Source organism: Callithrix jacchus, chromosome 14, assembly GCF_049354715.1.
Source record: "Callithrix jacchus isolate 240 chromosome 14, calJac240_pri, whole genome shotgun sequence".
NCBI lineage: Eukaryota > Metazoa > Chordata > Mammalia > Primates > Cebidae > Callithrix > Callithrix jacchus.
Window position 1 is genome coordinate 82,353,344 of NC_133515.1, and position 22,090 is coordinate 82,375,433.

Here is a 22,090-nt window from a genome sequence, read left to right on the forward strand (position 1 = left end):
GATCAGCCTGACCAACATGGAGAAACCGTGTGTCTACTAAAAATACAAGAAAATTAATTGGGTGTGGTGGCATATGCCTGTGATCCCAGCTACTTTGGAGGCTGAGGCAGGAGAATCGCTTTAACCTGGGAGGCAGAGGTTGCAGTGAACCCAGATCATACCATTGAACTCCAGTCTGGGCATCAAGAGCTAAACTCTGTCAAAAAATAAAATAAAATAAAGTAAAATGCTGACAAATAAAATGTGGTTGGTGTACTAAATGTCAACATAATTTATCTTTGTTTTTCTTTTTTTTTTTTTTTTAGACAGAGCTCACTCTGTCACCCAGGCTGGAGTGCAGTGGCACTGTCTTGACTCATTGCAACCTCCACCTCCTAAGTAAGGAATCCTCCCAGCTCAGCCTCCTGAGTAACTGGGACTACAGGTGTATGCCACCATTCCCAGCTAATTTTTGTATTTTTTGTAGAGATGGAGTTTCACTATGTTGCCCAGGCTGGTCTTGAACTCCTGGGCTCAAGTGATTGCCTGACTCAGCCTCCCAAAGTGTTGGGATTACAGGCATGTGCCACTGTGCAGCCAACATAATATATCCTCCTAGGCAAAAAGAAATTCTATATGTATCACTTACAAAGAAAATTAAAAGAATTATTATGACACCAAGCTTTTTATTAAACTCATGCCAAAAATGAAAATATCTGTATAACAGCTGTAAAGGAGGCAGAACAATTAGACATTCTTAGATCCTGCTGATCCAGGATCAATTATATAACTGGTATTCATTTTAGAAAACAATTTTGCACTATCTTTTGGAACACTGATATATTCTCAACTCAGTACTTCCACCCGAGATATAGAGCCCAGAGGAATTCTTGAACAGATATATCAAGAATGAGATAAATAAACAGCCATAGTAATATTGTGTATAATAGAAAAAATCTGGAAACAATCCAAATGTCCAAAAGGAAAATGACAAACTGTGGTATATTCATCCAACAGAATGCTAATACTACAAAGTAAATTGCAGCTATGTATAACAACATGAATCACAGGAATACAATAATGAGAGAAAACAAGCAAATCACAGAGGAATATATATTTATTATAAGATATCACTCTTCTAAAGTTCAAAAACAAGCAAATTGAAGCAACTGACTTATAAGCATACAAAACATGCAATTAAAAAATTTTTTAAAAGGCAAGAAAATGACAAACATGAGACTCAGGATAACAGTTATCTTTTGAGGAGAGGCAGGAGGATGATATGCAGAGGAAGCACACAGGCTGGGCTAATGTTATTTGTCATCTTCTAGTTTTCTTTTTTTGAGACAGAGTTTCGCTCTTGTTACCCAGGCTGGAGTGCAATGGCGCGATGGTTGCTCACTGCAACCTCCACCTCCTGGGTTCAGGCAATTCTCTCGCCTCAGCCTCCTGAGTAGCTGGGACTACCGGCATGCGCCACCATGCCCAGCTAATTTTATGTAGTAGAGACAGGGTTTCACCATATTGACCAGGATGGTCTCGATCTCTTGACCTCGTGATCCACCCGCCTCGGCCTCCCAAAGTGCTGGGATTGCAGGCGTGAGCCACCGCGCCCGGCCCATCTTCTAGTTCTTAAATTGGGTGGTGTATTCACCAGGGTTCATTTTATTATTATACTACATAACTTATATTTATCTATTATATACATTCTCTTGTATACTGCATATGGAATAGTATTTTTAATATATGGAATATAGTAAATATTCCACATATAATTATACAGAATATATATGGACATATAATGTATATGGAATATAATTCTAAATATTCTACATATTAACAAATTTTTTAATGTATATAAATATTCCATATATTAAGAATAAAAAGAAAACACTGCCTTATAAAATAGTAACATGTCCTTACAATTTTCAATAGAATTTAAGGATTTTATAATGACCATAAAATGTTTATGTAATAATTTTTAAATGAACCGATTTTTATTGTTGGAAAAGAAAAAAAATCAATGAATGGAGGAGGAAAGAAGTATGAAACAATTTTATTTAAAACACATACAAGACACACACACATGAATGCATACAAGCAGTCAGGTAGAATGAGGTATAAGAGAAGTGGGACAAGTTCCAGCATTTGGTCTTCAGGTAAAAATCCAACTCAAGCAGGAGGCCAGTGAACAGCAAGAGTCTAGGGAAGGAACCTGAATCTAACCCCACTGTTGTGCCAATCTGCGATCCATAAGAATTCACTTCCTCAGGCTAGACAGGTGGCTCACGTCTGTAATCCCAGCACTTCGGGAGGCCAAAGCGGTTCAATCACCTGAGGTCAGGAGTTTGAGCCCAGCTTGGCCAACATGGTGAAACCCTGTCTCTACTAAAAATACAAAAATTAGCTGAGCATGGTGGCAGGCACCTGTAATCCAACTACTCAGGAGGCTGAGGCAAGAGAATCACTTGAACCCAGGAGTCAGAGGTTGCAGTGAGCCAAGATTGTGCCACTGCACTCCAGCCTGGCCAACAAGAACGAAAATTTGTCTCGAAAAAAAAGAAAAAAGAAAAAAAAAGAATTCACTTCTCTAAGTCTCCTTTCCAAACCAACCCAGCCTAACACAATGTCCAAGTCACCTCTTCGAAGGGGTTAGCAACCACAGGAATCAGACAGAAATCAGACAGCATAAGAAAATCACTATTTAAAAACCACAGAGTAACTTAGTTCATGCAAATCATGAACTCATTAATATTCTAAACCAAAGCTTTATAAACTGCATCAGGTGCACGAAGATACAGAAAATAACCAAGCGGTTTCTACCAAACAAAAAAGATTTAAACTGTCTGTGAAATCAATTCTGTGCTTTTATCTGCCCTTTATATTGAAATTCCACTAAGATCTTACTTTGGGAAAAACAAGTACTTGAAGGCGATCATTTTCTGGGTTTTTAGTCATCTCTTAACTCTAAATTTTACCCCAATATAGCTATAGTTCAGTTGACAGAATGCCTGGGAATACATTTATTTGACATAGCTTAATTTCTGATGAGATGAAAATTATGAATTTGCCAAAATAATATTTTTTTAACATAAAGAAGAACTCAGAATTTGGGGTTAATAAAACTTAGATTCAAATGCTAACTGCTACTGTGTAATTCTGAACAAGTCATTTGGCCATTTGAACCTTGTTTTCCTACCGGAAGAATTGAGAAAAATAACAACCCTAAGTGTTGTTAGACTATTAATGAGGGTTAATGTGAAAGTACATGGTATAATGCCCAGCACACAGTATTGTTCATAAATGGTTGCTATTCATATTACTAATATACTAAGCATTGTTACGGATTGAACAAGTAGTTTTTATGCAGTAAACAGAAATTCTGTCACTGGAATCGGTAATGTTACAGAAAAAAATGCTTTGGATTTAGAAACAGAACTCTCTATGTGTGATCCATCTGAAACAAATAAAAAGAAACTGTATGCTAGTGCAGAGAAGAAAAAAAAAAGGAACTGTAGAACTGAATTCAACTTTTATATAAATGAAAACCTACCAGTGCACATACAATGTAAAATGCTATGACGTGAACACTATAGGGTGAGTTCTATTGAATTAAAAGAACAAGATTTTTTTAAATGCTCCTTTCTTAAATTGCCTATTAGTAATTTAACTGGTATCAATATTATAGCTTTGTGAGGGATTCTATTTTGAACATTAATAAATGTCTTGATGATAAATGGAATATTCATTTAGTCTAAAAGTACCTTTCAATAAATTTTTTTCTTTTTCTTTCTTTTTTTTTTTTGAGACAGTTTCTCTCTGTCACCCAGGCTGGAGTGCAGCCTATACTTTGAAATGTAAATATCCTCAAAGCTCAAAATAGTCATTCTCACCCATCTTTATTTAATATTTTGTTAAGAATCCATTCTGGCCTGGTGCAGTGGTGCACACCTGTAATCCCAGCACTTTGGGAGGCCGAGGCGGCCAGATCATGAGGTCAAGAGATCGAGACCATCCTGGCCAACATGGTGAAACCCCATCTCTACTAAAAATACAAAAATTACCTAGGCATCGTGGCGCACACCTGTAGTCCCAGCTACTCGGGCGGCTTAGCAAGGGAATTACTTGAACCTGAGAGGTGGAGGATACAGTGAGCCAAGATCGCACCATTGCACTCCAGCCTAGGCAACAGAGCAAGACTCTGTCTCAAAAAAAAAAAAGAATCTATTCTTAGCTAACACTAACCAAAGAAATTGTGCTTATAAAGAAAACAGAAGAATACATATACCAACTCACAGGAGATTTGTAATCTCTAACCCTTTTAATTGGCTCTCCAAGTATTTCCTCTCGAATCTTCTTCATAAGCACTACAAAATTTTTTTTTTTTTTTTGAGACGGAGTTTTGCTCTTGTTACCCAGGCTGGAGTGCAATGGCGCAATCTCGGCTTACCGCAACCTCCGTCTCCTGGGTTCAGGCAATTCTCCTGCCTCAGCCTCCTGAGTAGCTGGGATTACAGGCACGCGCCACCAGGCACAGCTAATTTTTTCAATTTTTAGTAGAGACGGGGTTTCACCATGTTGACTGGGATGGTCTCGATTTCTTGACCTCGTGATCCACCCGCCTTGGCCTCCCAAAGTGCTGGGATTAAGGCGTGAGCCACCACGCCCGGCCTAGCACTACAAAATTACTTGTTCATCCAGAACTCTTGAACCTTCTCAAATGAAGATTCTCCACAGATAAGAGAATCAATATGCATGTGTTCAAGGTAGCCAAGTCAGTCATGAACTTACCAGATTCCAAGGATAATAGCGAGCTCTTCAGCACACAGATCGGGCATCTGAAACTGTTCACAATCTGCTAACTTTATCTCATTCAGAACGGTGTCATCATTGAGCTCAAGATTCTAGTGGAATACCAAAGAAAATCCTTAGACCAAGTATTAAATTTTATTCATTTAAAAGAATGGCATGTAATAAATTGCTAGAGAGGATAAAGTTAACTGACCTTGTTTACATATGGCCAATAGGCTGTTTCTTGTGAAACACATATTTATAAACAATTTACCTTGCAGAAATGGAAGATGTGCCATCTATACCTCAAGAATACACTAACAATGACAGTAATAGGGAATAACAGTATCATTGATTGAGCCAAGTACGGAAAAACCCCTCTGCAGATAATTTGACAAACGATTTTCAAATTCATCCTCACAATAATCATAGACAATAAGCATTTCTATCCCCATTTATTGATGAAAAAACAAAGAATCAGATACCTAAAACTAATCCAAGATCACATACAACATACGTGACAGCATCAGGATTTAAAACTGGATTTGGGAGGCTGAGGCAAATGGCTGGCTTGAGCCTAGAAGTTCGAGACCAGCCTGGGCAACATGGTGAAACACCATCTCTACCAAAAATACAAAATTTAGCCAGTCTCATAACCTGGTCTCTAAATAGATAAATAAGTAAAAATTTTTAAATAAAATAAAATAGGCCAGGCGCAGTGGCTCATGCCTGTAATCCCAGCACTTTGGGAGGCCAAGCCAAGAGGACTGCTTGAGCCCAGGAGTTTGGAACAAACCTGGGCAATATAGTGAGACCTCACCTCCATTTAAAAACAAAAAAAAAGGAATAGAAAAAAGGGAAAAAAGAAAAACAAAATAAGCAAGCAAAAAAAGATTAAATTCTATATTAAATTGTACATCATTTTCATACATTTCTCATAACAGTCATCCTATCCTATTTATCACCAGTAGATAATTTTTAAACTTTTTTTAGAAATGGGAGTTTTGTTCTTGTTGCCCAGGCTGGAGTGCAACCTCCACCTCCCAAGTTCAAGCGATTCTCCTCCCTCAGCCTCCCAGGTAGCTGGGATTACAAGCACAGGCCACGACACATAGCTAATTTTGTATTTTGAGTAGAGACAGGGTTTTACCATGTTGGTCAGACTAATATCAAACCCCTGACCTCAAGGATCTACACACCTCGGCCTCCCAAAGTGTTGGGATTACAGACATGACCATGCCAAGCCAATCATTGATAGATAATTTTCTCTAGGAGAACTCCACATTAAAAAACAACACACACACTGGTCATGGTGGCTCACGCCTGTAATCCCAGCACTTTGGGAGGTCAATGTGGGCAGATCACTTGAGGTCAGGAGTTTCAGACCAGCCTGGCCAACGTGATAAAATTCCATATCTACTAAAAAAAATACATAAATTAGAGTGTGATCCCAGATACTTGGGAGGCTGAGGCTGAAGAATCACTTGAATCCGGGAGGCGGAGGTTGCAGTGAGTGAGATCATGCCACTGCACTCCAGCCTGGGTGACAGAGTGAGACTCTGTCTCAACAATAAATTAAAAATAATAATAAATAAAAAACAACAAACAGGTCAAGCATGGCGGCTCCTGCCTGTAATTCCAGCATTTTGAGAGACCAAGGTAGGCAGATCACTTAAAGTCAGGAGTTCAAGGCTGACTGGCCAGCAAAGTGAAACCCTGTCTCTACTAAAAATATAAAAATTGGCTGAGCATGGTAGTGCATGCCTGTAATCCCAGCTACTTGGGAGGGTGAGGCAGGTAAATAGCTCTAAAACTATGAGGCAAAGGTTACAGTGGGCCAAGATTGTGCCACTACACTCCAACCTAAGCAAAAAGAGTAAGACTCTGACTCAAATAATAATAATAATAATAGATTACTGAATAAAGTGCTTGGATTGTACAATTAAATATCTTTCCATAGATGCTGTGTTATGGCCTAAAAATCCGGCTTATGACAGCTAATCTAAGGCTTAGAGAGAGGCTTAGGTGATATCAAAAAGCTTAAGGAGGAGAGCCTAATACATATAAGGAGGAAATGAGGGAGAGAGCACAGTTTCCTCACCAGCATCGACCCTAGCAGTACACATACTGGTCAGGCAATGGCTCTATATACTTCAGGTGGTAGAGAGTGCACCCTGCACAGTCTTTTCCCTGAGTTTTGGCCTCTCTCCCTTCCTTTCTTCATTCTCCTTTTAGAATCAACAGCTACTCCTCACTAAAGTTATCACAAAAGGAAACAACAGGGTACTTGGAGCAGTCCCAGGAATAGCAATAGTTCATCTAGGGCCTTCCCTAGGATTAACAATTGCTGCCACACTTCTTACCCATCTCTAGTCCCTTCCCTTGGCATTATTCTCAGCACAGAAGAGAATTTTAGTGTTTAGTATACCCAAGGTAAATTTGCTTATAGGCTCTGAAATGAAGAGTAGTAACACATAGGCTTTAAAGACAGCAAAATCAACCAAAAGACAATCAAAAATGTAGTTGACAGGCTGGGCATAGTGGCTCACGCCTGTTATCTCAGCACTTTGGAAGGCAGAGGCAAGTGTATCAACTGAGGTCAGGAGTTCAAGACCAGCTAGGCAAAAGCAGTGAAACCCCGTCTCTACTAAAAATATAAAAATTAGCCAGGCATGATGGCATGCTTCTATAGTCCCAGCTATTCAGGAGGCTGAGGCAAGGGAATCGCTTGAACGCAGGAGATGAGGTTGCAGTGAGCTGAGATTGGGCCACTGCACTCCAGCCTGGGTGGCAGAGGGAGACACCATCTCAAAAAAAAAAAAAAAAAAAAAAAAGTAGTTGGGGATTTCTGGGATCAGAAAATACATGCATAAATACTAAAGGCCTTCATGGAAGCAGCTGGAGTCGACGATAATTAGGTAAACTGACCAAGAGTCATAATTCAAACTAAAGAAAATTCATTAGACATGTCAAATAAAGATACTAAGGCAACCACCACCCACTAATGACAGAGCAACAAAAGGGAGATCACAAAATGGTGAAAAGGAATTCTGATCATCTGTTTATATATTTAGAAAAAGCCTAAGAGATTCCAAGTCTCTGAATGTTCAAAAATAGCCAGAGAAGACAAGCATAAGGAGACAAATATGATAGCAGCTAGAAAAATTGGTCTCTACCCAGTCTGCCTTTTGTATTTCTTCAAGAGGGGTAATACATAACTAACTGCATTATTAAAGTATAGTTATTGAATCATAGAACAAAAGCACTATTTATCTCTAGATACAGGTTAGGAAAAAAAGGTTTAAACACCAGTTCTCCCTGCCCCAGCCACCCTGAAAAGGCTCAAGAAAGGATAAAATGAAGAATCTCCCCAACCCACTCAGTGTTTCTATGGTACTCACCTAGTCAAATTGTTAGACTCAGGTGTTAACTGAATTTAATAACTTATAATCCTACTTGCCTTGGTTAAATGTTCCTGAGGAGTGGGTGCTGGAGTGCATTCACAATTTGAAATGACATCCCCTTCTCTTCTTACATCTAGAATCAGTTGTGCCACATAGTTTTCCTGGAACCGTGTTCTTTTTCCCAAAGCACCTGAAAAAACAATAAAATTATATCTACTGACTTCCCAGTCAGACCTACTATACAATTATGAAGAGTAATACTTTCAGAGTGCTTTAGAGTTTAAAACGTATTTTCTCTATTTCACATAAGAAAATCCTGAGGCCCAGCCTCAGGTTTTAAATGACTTATAAAATTAGATAGCCAGTAAGCTCTGGTGCCAGGACTCAAACCCAGGATTTCTGTCACTAGATTCCACATATTAATTTTTGCATCAAACTACCACTCTTAAACACACACACACACACACACACACACACACACCCCTTGAGTGTTGTAGGTAAAAAAACTATTATTATCTCTTTTTCACAGATGACAAAAACAAAGGTCCTAAGGAATACAGTCACATGTTCACGATCACAGGTCTTCTCAGAACCAGGGCTTAAAGTCAGGGTCTTCTGGTTCTAAATCAACAGTTTATTACACTAACTTCATGTAAGACCAAAATTTTTTCATTATGTCTCTGAAATAACTTGCTACAGAATACCTGGTTTCAGACCACTTTAAAAGAAGGAAAAGTTCCAACATCCATTCTCTGGACAGAGTGAGATTACAAAGACTCTTGATTGCAGAGACCAGTCCAGGAAGTCTGGATTTTATCCTGTGATAAGTTTGGCTGGCTCTAAGTTATATATTAACCTTTTAAATATGTTATGCTAAAGATAGCCACTGAAATTGTTCAACACAACTTACTCTTTTTTTCTTTTTCTTTTTTTGGAGATGGAGTCTTGCTCTGTCACCAGGCTGGAGTGCAGTGGCACAATCTCAGCTCAGTGCAACCTCTGACTCCCTGGTTCAAGTGATTCTCCTGCCTCAGAGTCCTAGTAGCTGGGATTACAGGCACGCACAACCACGCCCAGTCAATCTTTGTATTTCGGTCTCCATCTCCTGACTTCGTGATCTGCCCACCTCCACCTCCCAAAATGCTGGGATTACAGGCCTGAGCCACCACGCCTGCCACAGCTTACTTTTTATAGTAAGGCTACAGATGAGTGGGGGAAAAAAAAAAAACCTGATTCTCATATTTGTGAACGTCACATTTTTATTTCTAAATTCTTCACCCCTAACTTGGAAAACAAAGTATGAAGAACTACCTAGTAAATATACCAACAATTAAATACTATGACTTTAATAGTCCCAAAAAAGCCTCATAGGATCAAAATATTTAAAAACATAACCTCTGAAACTAACCTCACAAGTTATATTACATATATTTTCGTATATAGACGACTTATACATGGTCATTGTTCCAAAGGTTATAAGCTGGATATTAAACAATTTTACCCCTACACACACAGTGTAACAAAAGGTAGCTAAGATCCCAGACCAGCCCACAAAATCACATTTATTCATAATATATCTCAAGGATTTTACTGATAGAATTAGTTCAGTAAGAAGCACAGAATGTGGGGGCTCAGAGCAGGCCTTAGAGATAATCTAGGCCTAGCCTAGGGAGGACGCACAGGTTCAATCATTGCAACACCTAAAAATAGGTAGTCATATCCTGGAATGTTCAACCCAGGTTTAAGAGGTATAAATGGTGTGACCAATTGATGATATCTGAGTTCCATTAATTTACTCAATATTTAATGTAAATTATATTGTGAGGCATTAGGGATATAGCAATACATACAAATAAAGCAATGCTTCCTATCTGGTATTCAGAAGAAACACAGAGGTCTAAGGAGAAATTCTGTAGTTCATTCATCTGTTCAACACATATTGATTGAGTGCCTACCATATGCCAGACAATGTTCTAATGCATTGAAGAAACATCAATTAAGGCACTGAAGAAACATCAAGTAAACAAAATAGTCAAAAATTTTTGCTTGTAAAGAATACAAAATGATGGTCGGGTGCAGGGGCTCACACCTGTAATCCCAGCACTTTGGGAGGCCGAGGTTGGGGGATCACGAGGTCAGGGGTTTGAGACCAGCCTGGCCAACACGGTGAAACTTCATCTCTACTAAAAATACAAAAATTGTCCAGGTGTGGTGATACACACCTATAATCCTAGCTACTCAGGAGACTGAAGGAGGAAAATTGCTTGAACCCAGGAGGCGGAGGTTGCAGTGAGCTGAGATCACGCCACTTCAGCCTGGGAGAGAGAGCAAGACCCCATATCAAAAAAAAAAATCACACGCACAAAATAATATACATTAAAAAATCCAAGATGGGCCAGGAATGATGGCTCAGGCCTGTGATTCCAACACTTTAGGAGGCCAAGGCAGTTGGATCACCTGCGGTCAGGAGTTCAAGACTAGCCTGGCCAGCACGGTGAAACCCCGTCTCTACTAAAAATACAAAAAAATTAGCTGGGCATGGTGGAAGGCATCTCCTCAGGAGGCTGAGGCAGGAGAATCGCTTGAAACCAGGAGGCTGAGGTTTCAGTGAGCCAATGTCATGCCACTGCACACCAAACTGGGCAATAAGAGCAAAACTCCCTCCCCCAACCCTCCACCCTCAAAAAAAAAAAAGGCAGCCGGGTAAGGTGGCTCATGCCCGTAATCCTAGCATTTTGGAAGGGAAGCAGGCAGATCACTTGAGGTCAGGAATTCAAACCTAGCCTGGTCAACATGGTGAAACCCCATCTCTACTAAAATTAAAAATAAAAAAAATTTAACCAAGTATGGTGGCAGGCACCTGCAATCTCAGCTATTCAAGAGGCTGAGGCAGGAGAATCACTCCATCACTCAAACCTGGTAGGCCAAGGTTGCAGTGAGCCTGGGCTTTCAGCCTGGGTGACAGATCTAGACTCCATCTCATAGAAAAAAAACAAAAAACCAAGATGGAAACAATAGGTGGGTATTTACAAGAAAGGGCAATGCAGAGAGGCCTAACTTGGTCAGGAAAGGCTTCTATGCGCCCATCCCCAAAGGCTCAGAAGTGTATTTGTGTACTGCCTGGCAGCTATCAATTACTAACACATTTAACTAGATGAGCACAATAAATGGGAAACTCTAGGAATGAGGACAATATATCATTTCAAATGTATGCTAAACTATAAATTTGTAAATAAAAGATTTAACGTTTATTTTTGTAAAGAAAATAGAATATAGAAAATCAAATACCAGCACACGATTCAAACTGCCAGTGTATATGGTTTTATCATAAAAATAAAATCAATTATCCACAAAAAATAAACGTCTTACCCGTCAAATCAATTTGCAATTGGCTGATGTCCTTAGCAATATTCAACTGATCTTTTGCTTTTCTGTACTCATAATAATATAAAAACACATATGCACATTCCAGATGGAACTGAATAGCCAAATATCGACCTGAATCATCTACAAACAGATTCTGTAGTTTCATCACTACAAGACAAAAGAGAAAACATTAAAAACTACAGTGAGAATAAAAATATATTAATGTGTAAAATATTGAGTCTATAATATATAAAGGATATAATACATAGTCTCTGTTCTTAATTTTAAATGTAGGACATGAGAAATACAGGAACACTAATAGTTACCAGCTAGCATTCTCTGAACACTTACATGCCCCAGACATGAGCTAAGGACATTATGTACATTATCTCCTTTCTTCCACACGATACTGGGAGATATGATTCATAACCCTGCTCTTTCTCAGAGGGTTTGTCTTAACCATACCATGAAAAAAAAATGGTGGGGGGTGGCTGGCAAGGTGGCTGAAGAGGAACAGCTTCAGCCTGCAGCTCCCAGCAATCATGCAAAAGATGATGATTTCTGCATTTCCAACTGAGGTACCTGGCTCGTCTCATTGGGAATGGTCACACAGTGGGTGCAGCCCATGGAGGGAGAGCAGAAGCAGGGTGGGGCATCAGCTTACCTGGTAAGCCCAAGGGGTAGGGGAACTCCCTCCCCTAGCCAAGGGAAGCCATGAAAGAGTGTGCTCTAAGGAACTGTGCATTCTGGCCTAGATACTACACTTTTCCCATAGTCTCTGCAACCCACAGACCAGGAGATTCAATCCGGTGCCTACACCACCAGGGCCCTGAGTTTCAAGCACAAAACTGGGCAGCCGTTTGGGCAGATACCAAGCTAACTACAGGAGTTCCTTTTCCTACCCCAGTGGCACCTGGATCACCAGTAAGACAGAACCATTCACTTCACTGGAAAGGGGCTGAAGCCAAGAGGCCAAGTGGTCCAGCTCAGCAGATCCCACCCCATGGAGCCAAACAAGCTAAGATCCACTGGCTTGAAATTCTCACTGCCAGCACAGCAGTCTGAAGTTGACCTGGGATGCTTGAGCTTGCTTGGGGGAAGCACATTCACCATTACTGAGACTTGAGTAGGTAATTTTCCCCTCACAGTATAAACAAAGCCACAGAGAAGTTCGAACTGGGCAGAGCCCACTGCAGCTCGGCAAAGCTGCTGTAGCCAGACTGCCTCTCTAGATTCCTCCTCTCTGGGCAGGGCATCTTTAAAAGAGAGGCAGCAGCCCCAGTCAGGGGCTTATAGATCAAACTCCCATCTCCCTGGGACAGAGCACCTGGGGGAAGGGGCAGCTGTGCGTGCAGCCTCAGCAGACTAAATGTTCCTGCCTTCCAGCTCTGAAGAGAGCGGCAGATATCCCAGCACAGGGCTTAAGCTCTGCTAAGGGACAGACTGCCTCCTCAAGTAGGTCCCTGACCCCAGTGCCTCCTGACTGGGAGACACCTCCTAGCAGAGGTCAACAGACACCTCATACAGGAGACCTCCAGCTGGCATCTGGCAGATGCCCCTCTGAGATGAAGCTTCCAGAGGAAGGAACAGGCAGCAATCTTTGCTGTTCTGCAGACCCCACTGGTGATACCCAGGCAAGCGGGGTCTGGAGTGGACCTCTAGCAAATTCCAGCAGACCTGCTGGAAGGAAATCTAACAAACAGAAAGGAATAGCATCAACATCTTCAAAAGGTGATCCACACAGAAAGCCCATCTGAAAGTCACCCACGTCGAGGACCAAAGGTAGATAAATCCACAAAGATGAGGAAAAACCAATGCAAAAAGACTGAAAATTCCAAAAACTATAACGCCTCTTCTCCTCTTCTCACAACTCTTTGCCAGCAAGGGAACAAAACCAGAGAGAGAATGAGTTTGACAAATTGACAGAAGTAGGCTTCAGAATGTGGATAATAACAAACTCTTCCGAGCTAAAGGAGCATGTTCTAACCCAATGCAAGGAAGCTAAGAACTCTGAAATAAGGTTAGAGAAATAGCTAACTAGAATAACCAGTTTAGAGAACATAAATTACCTGATGGAGCTGAAAAACACAGCATGAGAACTTCATGAAGCATACACAAGTATCAATAGCCGAATCGATCAATCAGACGAAAAAAAATAACAGAGATTCAGATCAACTTAATGAAATAAAGTGTGAAGACAAGATTAGAGAAAAAAGAATGAAAAGGAATGAACAAAGCCTACAAGAAATATGGGACTATGTGAAAAGACCAAACCTACGTTTAATTGGTGTACCTGAAAGTGACAGGGAGAATGAAAACAGGTTGGAAAACACTCTTCAGGATATTCAGCAAATGCAGAAGAACAGAAATCATAACAGTCTCTCAGACCACAGGGCAATCTAATTAGAACTTGGGATTAAGAAACTCACTCAAAACCACACAACTACATGGAAACTGAACAACCTGCTCCTGAATGACTACTGGGTAAATAATGAAATTAAGGCAGAAATAAGTAAGTTCTTTGAAACCAATGAGAACAAAGACACAACGTACCAGAATCTCTGGGACACAGCTAAAGCAGTTTTTAGAGGGAAATTTATAACACTAAAATGCCCACAGGAGAAAGCAAGAAAAATCTAAAATCAACAACCTAACATCACAATTAAAAGAACTAGGGAAGCAAAAGCAAACAAATTCAAAAGCTAGCAAAAAACAAGAAATAACTAAGATTAGAGTAGAACTGAAGGAGACAGACACACACACAAAAAAATCAATAAATCCAGGGCTGGTTTTTTTGAAAAGATTAACAAAATAGATAAACTGCTAGCCAGACTAATAAAGAATAAAAGAGAGAAGAATCAAATAGACACAATAAAAAATGACAAAGGAGGTATTACTACTGACCCCACAAAAATACAAACTACAATCAGATAATACTATGAACACCTCTATGCAAATAAACCAGAAAATCTAGAAGAAATGAATAAATTCCTGGACACATACACCCTCCCAAGACTAAACCAGAAAGAAGTTGAATCCCTGAATAAATAGACCAATAACAAGTTCTGAAATTAAGGAGATAATTAATAGCCTACAACTAAAAAAGGCCCAGGACCAGATGGATTCACAACCGAATTCTACCAGAGGTACAAAGAGAAGCTGGTACTATTTCTTCTGAAACTATTCCAAACAATAAAAAAAGAGGGACTCCTCCCTAACTCATTTTATGAGGTCAGTATCATCCTGATGCCAAAACCTGGCAGAGACACAACAAAAAAAGAAAATTTCAGGCCAATATCCCTGATGAACATCAATGCAAAAATCCTCAATAAAATACTGGCAAACAAATCCAGTAGCACATCAAAAAGCTTATCCACCAGGATCAAGTAGGCTTCATCTCTGGGATGCAAGACTGGTTCAATATACACAAATCAATAAATGTAATCCACGACATAAACAGAACCAATGACAAAAACCACATGATTATCTCAATAGAGGCCAAAAAGGCCTTCGATAAAATTCAACATCCCTTCATGCTAACAACTCTCAATAAACTAGATATTGATGGAACGCATCTCAAAATAATAAGAGCTATTTATGACAAACCCACAGCCAATATCATACTGAATGGGCAAAAACTGGAAGCATTCTCTTTGAAAACCAGCACAAGACAAGGATGCCCTCTCATATCACTCCTATTCAAAACAGTATTGGAAGTTCTGGCCAGGGTAATCAGGTAAGAGAAAGAAATACAGGGTATTCAAATAGGAAGAGAGGAAGTCAAATTATCTCTGTTTGTAGATGATAGGATTGCATATTTAGAAACTCCATTGTCTCAGCCCAAAATCTCCTTAAGCTGATAAGCAACTTCAGCATAGTCTCAGGATGCAAAATCAATGTGCAGAAATCACAAGCATTCCTATACACCAATAAGAGCCAAACAGAGAGCCAAATAATGAGTGAACTCCCATTCACTATTGCTACAAAGAGAATAAAATACCTAGAAATACAACTTATAAGGGATGTGAAGGACCTCTTCAAGGAGAACTACAAACCACTGCTAGAGGAAATAAGAGAGGACACAAACAAATGGAAAAACATTCCATGCTCACAGATAGGAAGAATCAATATCTGAAAAAGGCCATACTACCCAAAGGAATTTACAGATTCAATGCTCTCCCCATCAAGCCAACATTGACTTTCTTCCCAGAATTTGAAAAAACTACTTTAAAATTCATATGGAACCAAAAAAAAAGCCCATATAGCCAAGACAATCCTAAGCAAAAAGCACAAAGCTGGAGGCATATTGCTACCTGACTACATCATGCTGGTTACTACAAAGCTACAAAAACCAAAACAGCATGGTGCTGGTACCAGAGCAGATCCATAGACCAATGGAACAAAATGGAGTCTTCAGAAATAACACCGCACAACTACAACCATCTGATCTTTCACAAACTTGACAAACACAAGCAACGGGGAAAGGATTCCCTATCCAGCAAACGATGTTGGGAAAACTGGCTAGCCATACGTAGAAAACTGAAACTGGACTCCTTCCTTACACCTTATACAAAAATTAACTCAAGATGGCTTTAAGACTACTAAAAACACAAAATTACCGGGCGTGGCAGCACATGCCTGTAATGCCATCTACTTGGGAGGCCGAGGCAGAACTACTTGAACCTGGAAGGTGGAGGTGACAGTGAGCCAAAATAGCCCCACTGCACTCCAGACTGAGCAAAAAAAGAGTGAAACTCCATCTCAAAAAAAATTCTTAATTTAAATTTAAAAAAAAAATTTAGCTCAGCTTACTGATTAGTCATCTTATTAAGTGGCAATGCCAGGATGTAAACGCAAGCTTGTAGGGGATAGGGATACAAAGAAGTTGTCAGGAGAAGGATAAAGGTGCAGAGCTGATGCTACAAAAGCCCAATCTACTTTACCACCTGTAATCTGGCAGGAACACCCACAGGTAAGAAACAGATACCCCTTTGTCTTTATGTGAACTAAAATTTAAATGGGTCTGAAAAAGAAAGATAGTGTTTTCCACAGTCTATATAAGAGATTCTCTGGACTCAGAGAGTAAGTCAAGATGTACATGTCTCACCTAAGAAGGCACACAGGCATCCTAACATGAACTTCACTGTGAAAACCCCTGAGTTGATTTCATCCATGCAAACCAAACCCAGGAAAAGCTGGATCTAATAATACATAATGCTCTTGATGAGGGCTTTTTTTTTTTAATTTTCTTCTCCTTTTGTCTGCACATTATTCCTGAGTGTCTAGTCATTACTCTCAGAACAATAATAACCTTCTATGACTAGTACAATTCATAAGTGACACAATTTTGCTTCATTACCCATGATAGTTATCTTCCCAAAATGTTCTGGATGCAAAAATCAAGGGACATAAAGGTTGGTCAAGGTTTTTTAAAATCCTCTATCAAGCAAAGGACATTTGCTGTATTTAAGAAGGCTTACTAGGCCAGGTGCAGTGGCTCACGCCTGTAATCCCAGCACTTTGGGAGGCCGAGGCGGGTGGATCACAAGGTCAAGAGATCGAGACCATTCTGGTCAACATGGTGAAACCCCGTCTCTACTAAAAATACAAAAAATTAGTTGTGCATGGTGGTACATGCCTGTAATCCCAGCTACTCAGGAGGCTGAGGCAGGAGAATTGCCTGAACCCAGGAGGCGGAGGTTGCAGTGAGCCGAGATAGCGCCATTGCACTCCAGCCTGGGTAACAAGAGCAAAACTCCATCTCAGAAAAAAAAAAAAAAGAAGGCATACTAAGTTGTGATAGCTCAGGTAGGTCTATTATCAAATTTAAACTGTACTAAGAATACATAAAGTAGTCATACAGATGCCCAAAATTGGTTGTATGTATTTAGCTTCCCTCCTATCTACCTATCAACCTTTCTGCCCATCTATCTATCTATATGTATATATGTATGTACTATCAGTATAACTGGCTTTGATCTTGTACTTCTGCGCTTTCTCTGCATTATTGTATATGGTCAGGGATCAAATGTTGGATAAATAAAGTAGGAGAGCTCGGGCGTGGTGGGTCAGGCCTGTAATTCCAGCACTCTGAAAGGCCAACGCAGGCGGGTCAGCTGAGCTCAGGAGTTCGAGACCAGCTTGACCAACATGGTGAAACCCTATTTCTACTATAAATGCAAAAATTAGCTGGGCATGGTGGTGTGTGCCTGTAGTCTGAGCTACTCAGGAGGCTGAGGTGGGAGAATTACTTGAGACTGGGAGGTAGAGGTTTCAGTGAGCCAAGATTACACCACTGCACTCCAGCCTGGGTGACAGAGCCACAACCTGTCTCAAAAGAAAACAAACAAACAAAAGGGCAAAGAATCCATACCTAGTTCATAGTCTAACTAAAGAACCACAAATACAAAGTAAAACTCTTAAGAACAGCAAAAGAGTGAAACCCCGTCTCTACTAAAAATACAAAATTAGCTGGGCATGGTGGTGCGCGCCTATAGTCCCAGCTACTCGGGAGGTTGAGGCAGGAGAATTGCTTGAACCCAGAAGGCGGAGGTTGCAGTGAGCCGAGATCGTGCCATTGCACTCCAGCCTGGGTAACAACAGCAAAACTCTGTCTCAAAAAAAAAAAGAACAGCAAAAGAAAATAGGTGGACTAGTCACACAGGAACAGCAACTGGGCCAATACTGAAAAAATCTTAAAAACAGCAAAAAATCAGGAAGAGCAATTGGAGAAATACTGACTTCTCAATACCAACAATGGAAATTAAAAGAAAACAGGTCAGGCATGGTGGCTCACGCCTAAGGTCGGGAATTCAAGACCAGCCTGGCCAACCTAGTGAAACCCCATCTCTACAAAAAACACAAAAATTGGCTGGGTATGGTGGCGCATGCCTAAAATCCAAGCTACTAGGGAGGCTGAGGTGGGAGAATTGCTTGAACCCAGGAGTTGAAGGCTGCAGGGAGTGGAGACTGCACCACTCTACTCCCACTCCAGCCTAGGTGACAAGAGTGAGACTGTCTCAAAAAAAGAAAAAAGAAAAGAGTATCTTCATGCTGCTGCCTAGAATCTTTTAATCAACAGTTCAAGGTGAGAAACAAGAACATCTCCAAGCAAACAGAAACAGAGTTTATCACCATAACTTTTGAGTTTCACCTGTCCTAAGTGGAAAGAATAATCAGAAAACATAGCCCAAAGGCAGATGAGAAAAGAGCCAAAGGCTATACAACCTGACACAGCAGTTTCAAACTTGAAAAAAACAGTACATCTTTAAAATTTGGAAAGTGAGAAGGCCCAATCTCTGTAAGGACAAGTTTTAAAAGGATTGAGGCTTTTATCTAGTTTTAACCTTCCTATATAGAGTAAAAATGGAAAGCCGTCATAAGTTTTCAGCAGAAAAACTTTCCAATGTAATTAAGCTACTGATGAAGACAAACAGAATTATGAGGAAAAAAGAGCAATGAAGATAGAGAATTGCTGCTTCCAGCCAGGCGCGGTGGCTCACACCTGTAATCCCAGCACTGGGAGGCCGAGGTGGGTGGATCATGAGGTCAAGAGATCGAGACCAGCCTGGCCAACATGGTGAAACCCTGTCTCTACTAAAAATACAAAAATCAGCTGGGCATGGTGGTGTATGCCTATAATCCCAGCTACTTGGGATGCTGAGGCAGAATTGCTTGAACCCAGGAGGTGGAGCTTTCGGTGAGCCAAGATCATGCCATTGCACTGCAGCATGGCTAACAAGAGCAAAACTCCATTTCAAAACAAAGAAGAAAAAGAGAGAAAGAATTGCTGTTTCCCCAAGAGCAATTCAAGCATTCAAGCAACCACATTCTCCTGAGAAGCTGAATCTCATAAATATTAGTCAAGCATAAAGAAAAACAAATAATGTCTTGAGATAATGCCTGCATGGAGATACAGATTCAGAAATAACAGTAATATGAAAGATGATGGTTTGAAATATACCTGAACCTAGACCAGGCACAGTGGCTCATGCCTGTAATCCTAGCACTTTGGGAGGCCAAGAGGGCGGACCACTTGAGGTCCGGAGTTTCAGACCAGCCTTGCCAACATGGTGAAACCCCATCTCTACTAAAAACACGAAAATTAGCCGGCCATGGTGGTGGACACCAGTGATCCCAACTACTCGGGAGGCTGAGGCAGGAGAATCTCATGAACCTGGGAGGTAGAGGTTGCAGTGAGCCAGGATCACGCCATTGCACTGCAGCCTGGGTGACAGAGCAAGACTCCGTCTCAAAAAAAAAAAAAAATTAGCCATGTGTGGTAGCACACATCTTTAGTCCCACCTATTCAGAAGGGTAAGGTAGGAGAATAACTTGAGCCTGGGAGTTCGAAGTTGCAATGAGCCAAAATCGCACAACTGCACTCTATCCCAGATGATAGAGCAGGACCCTGTCTCAAAAAAATAATAGTAACGTGAAATGCTATACCCTGTTAAGCACCTTAATTGTGATGATTTCACAGGTGTATACATAGACAAAATGTCACAATTTGTACACCGTAAATATGAGATCTTATTGTAGGTTAATCAAACTTTTAAAAAGCTATTTTTAAAAGGCATACTATATATCCACTACTATTCCATCTTGGGCTCTACCTCATAGTTGTGAGGAATAAGCTAATTAATGCAATTAAAGACTTCAAAGAGTGCTTGATATGGTACATACGCTATAGAAATGTTAGCTGCATTATCGTTATTAGTTGCTAGAATTCTGCCTTACTGACCCAGCTTGGAAACGGCAAGGGAAAGTGTCAGTAGGACTTGGAGTCAAAAACTCCAGATTATTGTGCTGGTTCTTGGGCAACTTCTCTAAGTCTCAATTCTTTGTAAAACGATTTAGCTAGACAAGATTATCTCTAAAGGGCCTTTCCAAACTAAAGACTTCAAATTAGGATAAAAGCTGTAGATATGGAAAAGAGGATAAATATGAGACCCTTGGGGAAGAACTGGTAAGATTTAAGAACTGGCTAGAAATGCAGAACGGTGGAAAACAATGACTCAACGATGAAAGCAAAGGTTTGAGCTTTGATGATAACTCAGATTTCAATTTAATAAGGAGCATGTTGACCTAATAGGCATATATTATTATTTTAATAAATCAGGAGGTTCTCCCTGCAAATGAATATTTGTGACCTTCTGGATCAAAATGTCACCCACACTTAAAATGTATGCTAAAACCAAAATCCCTTCTCATGAGTCATTTAAATGCTATACTAAAATGAAATTCTTAATGGACAATTATAAATAAAATGATATTTAGTATATCCAATAACATTTATTCCAAAGTACCAAATTTATGAAAAGAAATCAATGTATGCATCTGTTGCCAAGAGACTCTTTTTTTTTTTCTGAGACAGAGGCTCACTCTGTCATCCAGGCTGAAGCACAGTGGTGTGACCTTGGCTCACTGTAACCTCCACTTCCCAGGTTCAAGTGATTCTCCTACCTCAGCCTCCCCAGTAGCTAGGATTACAGGTGCCTGCCACCACGCCCAGCTAATTTTTTGTTTTAGTAGAGATGGAGTTTCACTATGTTGGCCAGGCTGGTCTCAAACTCCTGACCTCAAGCAATCCACCCACCCCTGCCTTTCAGAGTGCTGGAATTACAGGCATGAGCCACCACACCGGAGCTCTCCTACTGCTTTCTCTTAGTGACTTATGAGGTCATCTTCAAATAGCTAAAGTGCAATATTACATCTCATGCACTATACATAACTTGTTTTCAGCACTGGATCCCACAATCAATTGTTGTATGCCCTGAAGTAGTCTTTAGAGAATCACGGTTTCATTTAGTGTGACATCCAAAAGAATGCCTTAGGTTGTACTAAGGAATGTATTTTTCAAGATTCTGACCTACTCTTATCACAGATGTAATCAGCCCAGCAAAGTTATGCTGACATTATGATAGGCTCCATTCCACTATATTGTACTGGTAAAACATGTCTAGACAAAAACCTAAATATCACAGTTGTTCATAAAATTCTTTGCTTATATTTCATAGACTGAAAAAAAAAATCCTGCCAACTTTCTGATGATCCTTCAAGGGCAACATTTCAAACACAATATTCTTCTCTGGACACTGAATAGTATTTCAGTTACAACTGACTGTTTGGTCAACATTTGGATCAAATCCCAGAACAAAACATTCTAAAAATGAAATTCTTCATGAAATGTTATAATTCAGTACTATCTACAAACCTATTTAGACATAGCCAAAATGGACCATTTTATGGCTAGATAAACTGAAAAGTGCCATTGATTAGCCTAGAACAGCAACATAAAAAATTCCTAGTTGCAAGGCAAAGCAAATGACATGCTGAAATATAATACAGAAAAGAACTGAGACCTCTTGGGGAATAAGTCACTTAGAGTCACATTTTCCACCTATTTTAGTTAACCCATTCTGGTTTGGAACTTAATTTTAATTCTTAGAATAAAATCCTCTCCGGAACATACCATATGACTCCTACCTTTTAAAAAGATACATAAGGAAAGTATCCAAGCATGTTGGTATGAGAGGGTCAGGTCCAAA

General features: G+C 40.1%; 1 protein-coding gene across 4 annotated transcripts in view; it reads right to left on the reverse strand.

Annotated features, from left to right (window-relative positions):
• Window positions 1-22,090, reverse strand: part of TTC27 (tetratricopeptide repeat domain 27) — a 198,691-nt gene that overhangs the window by 151,005 nt on the left and 25,596 nt on the right. For all 4 annotated transcript variants that reach the window (XM_078349511.1, XM_035272835.3, XM_078349512.1 and 1 more), the window contains 3 exons: window positions 11,544-11,708; window positions 8,231-8,364; window positions 4,771-4,883 (listed from right to left, as the gene is read on the reverse strand). In XM_078349511.1, the coding sequence (XP_078205637.1) occupies window positions 4,771-4,883; window positions 8,231-8,364; window positions 11,544-11,708 (412 nt within the window). The remainder of the gene's footprint in view (window positions 1-4,770; window positions 4,884-8,230; window positions 8,365-11,543; window positions 11,709-22,090) is intronic.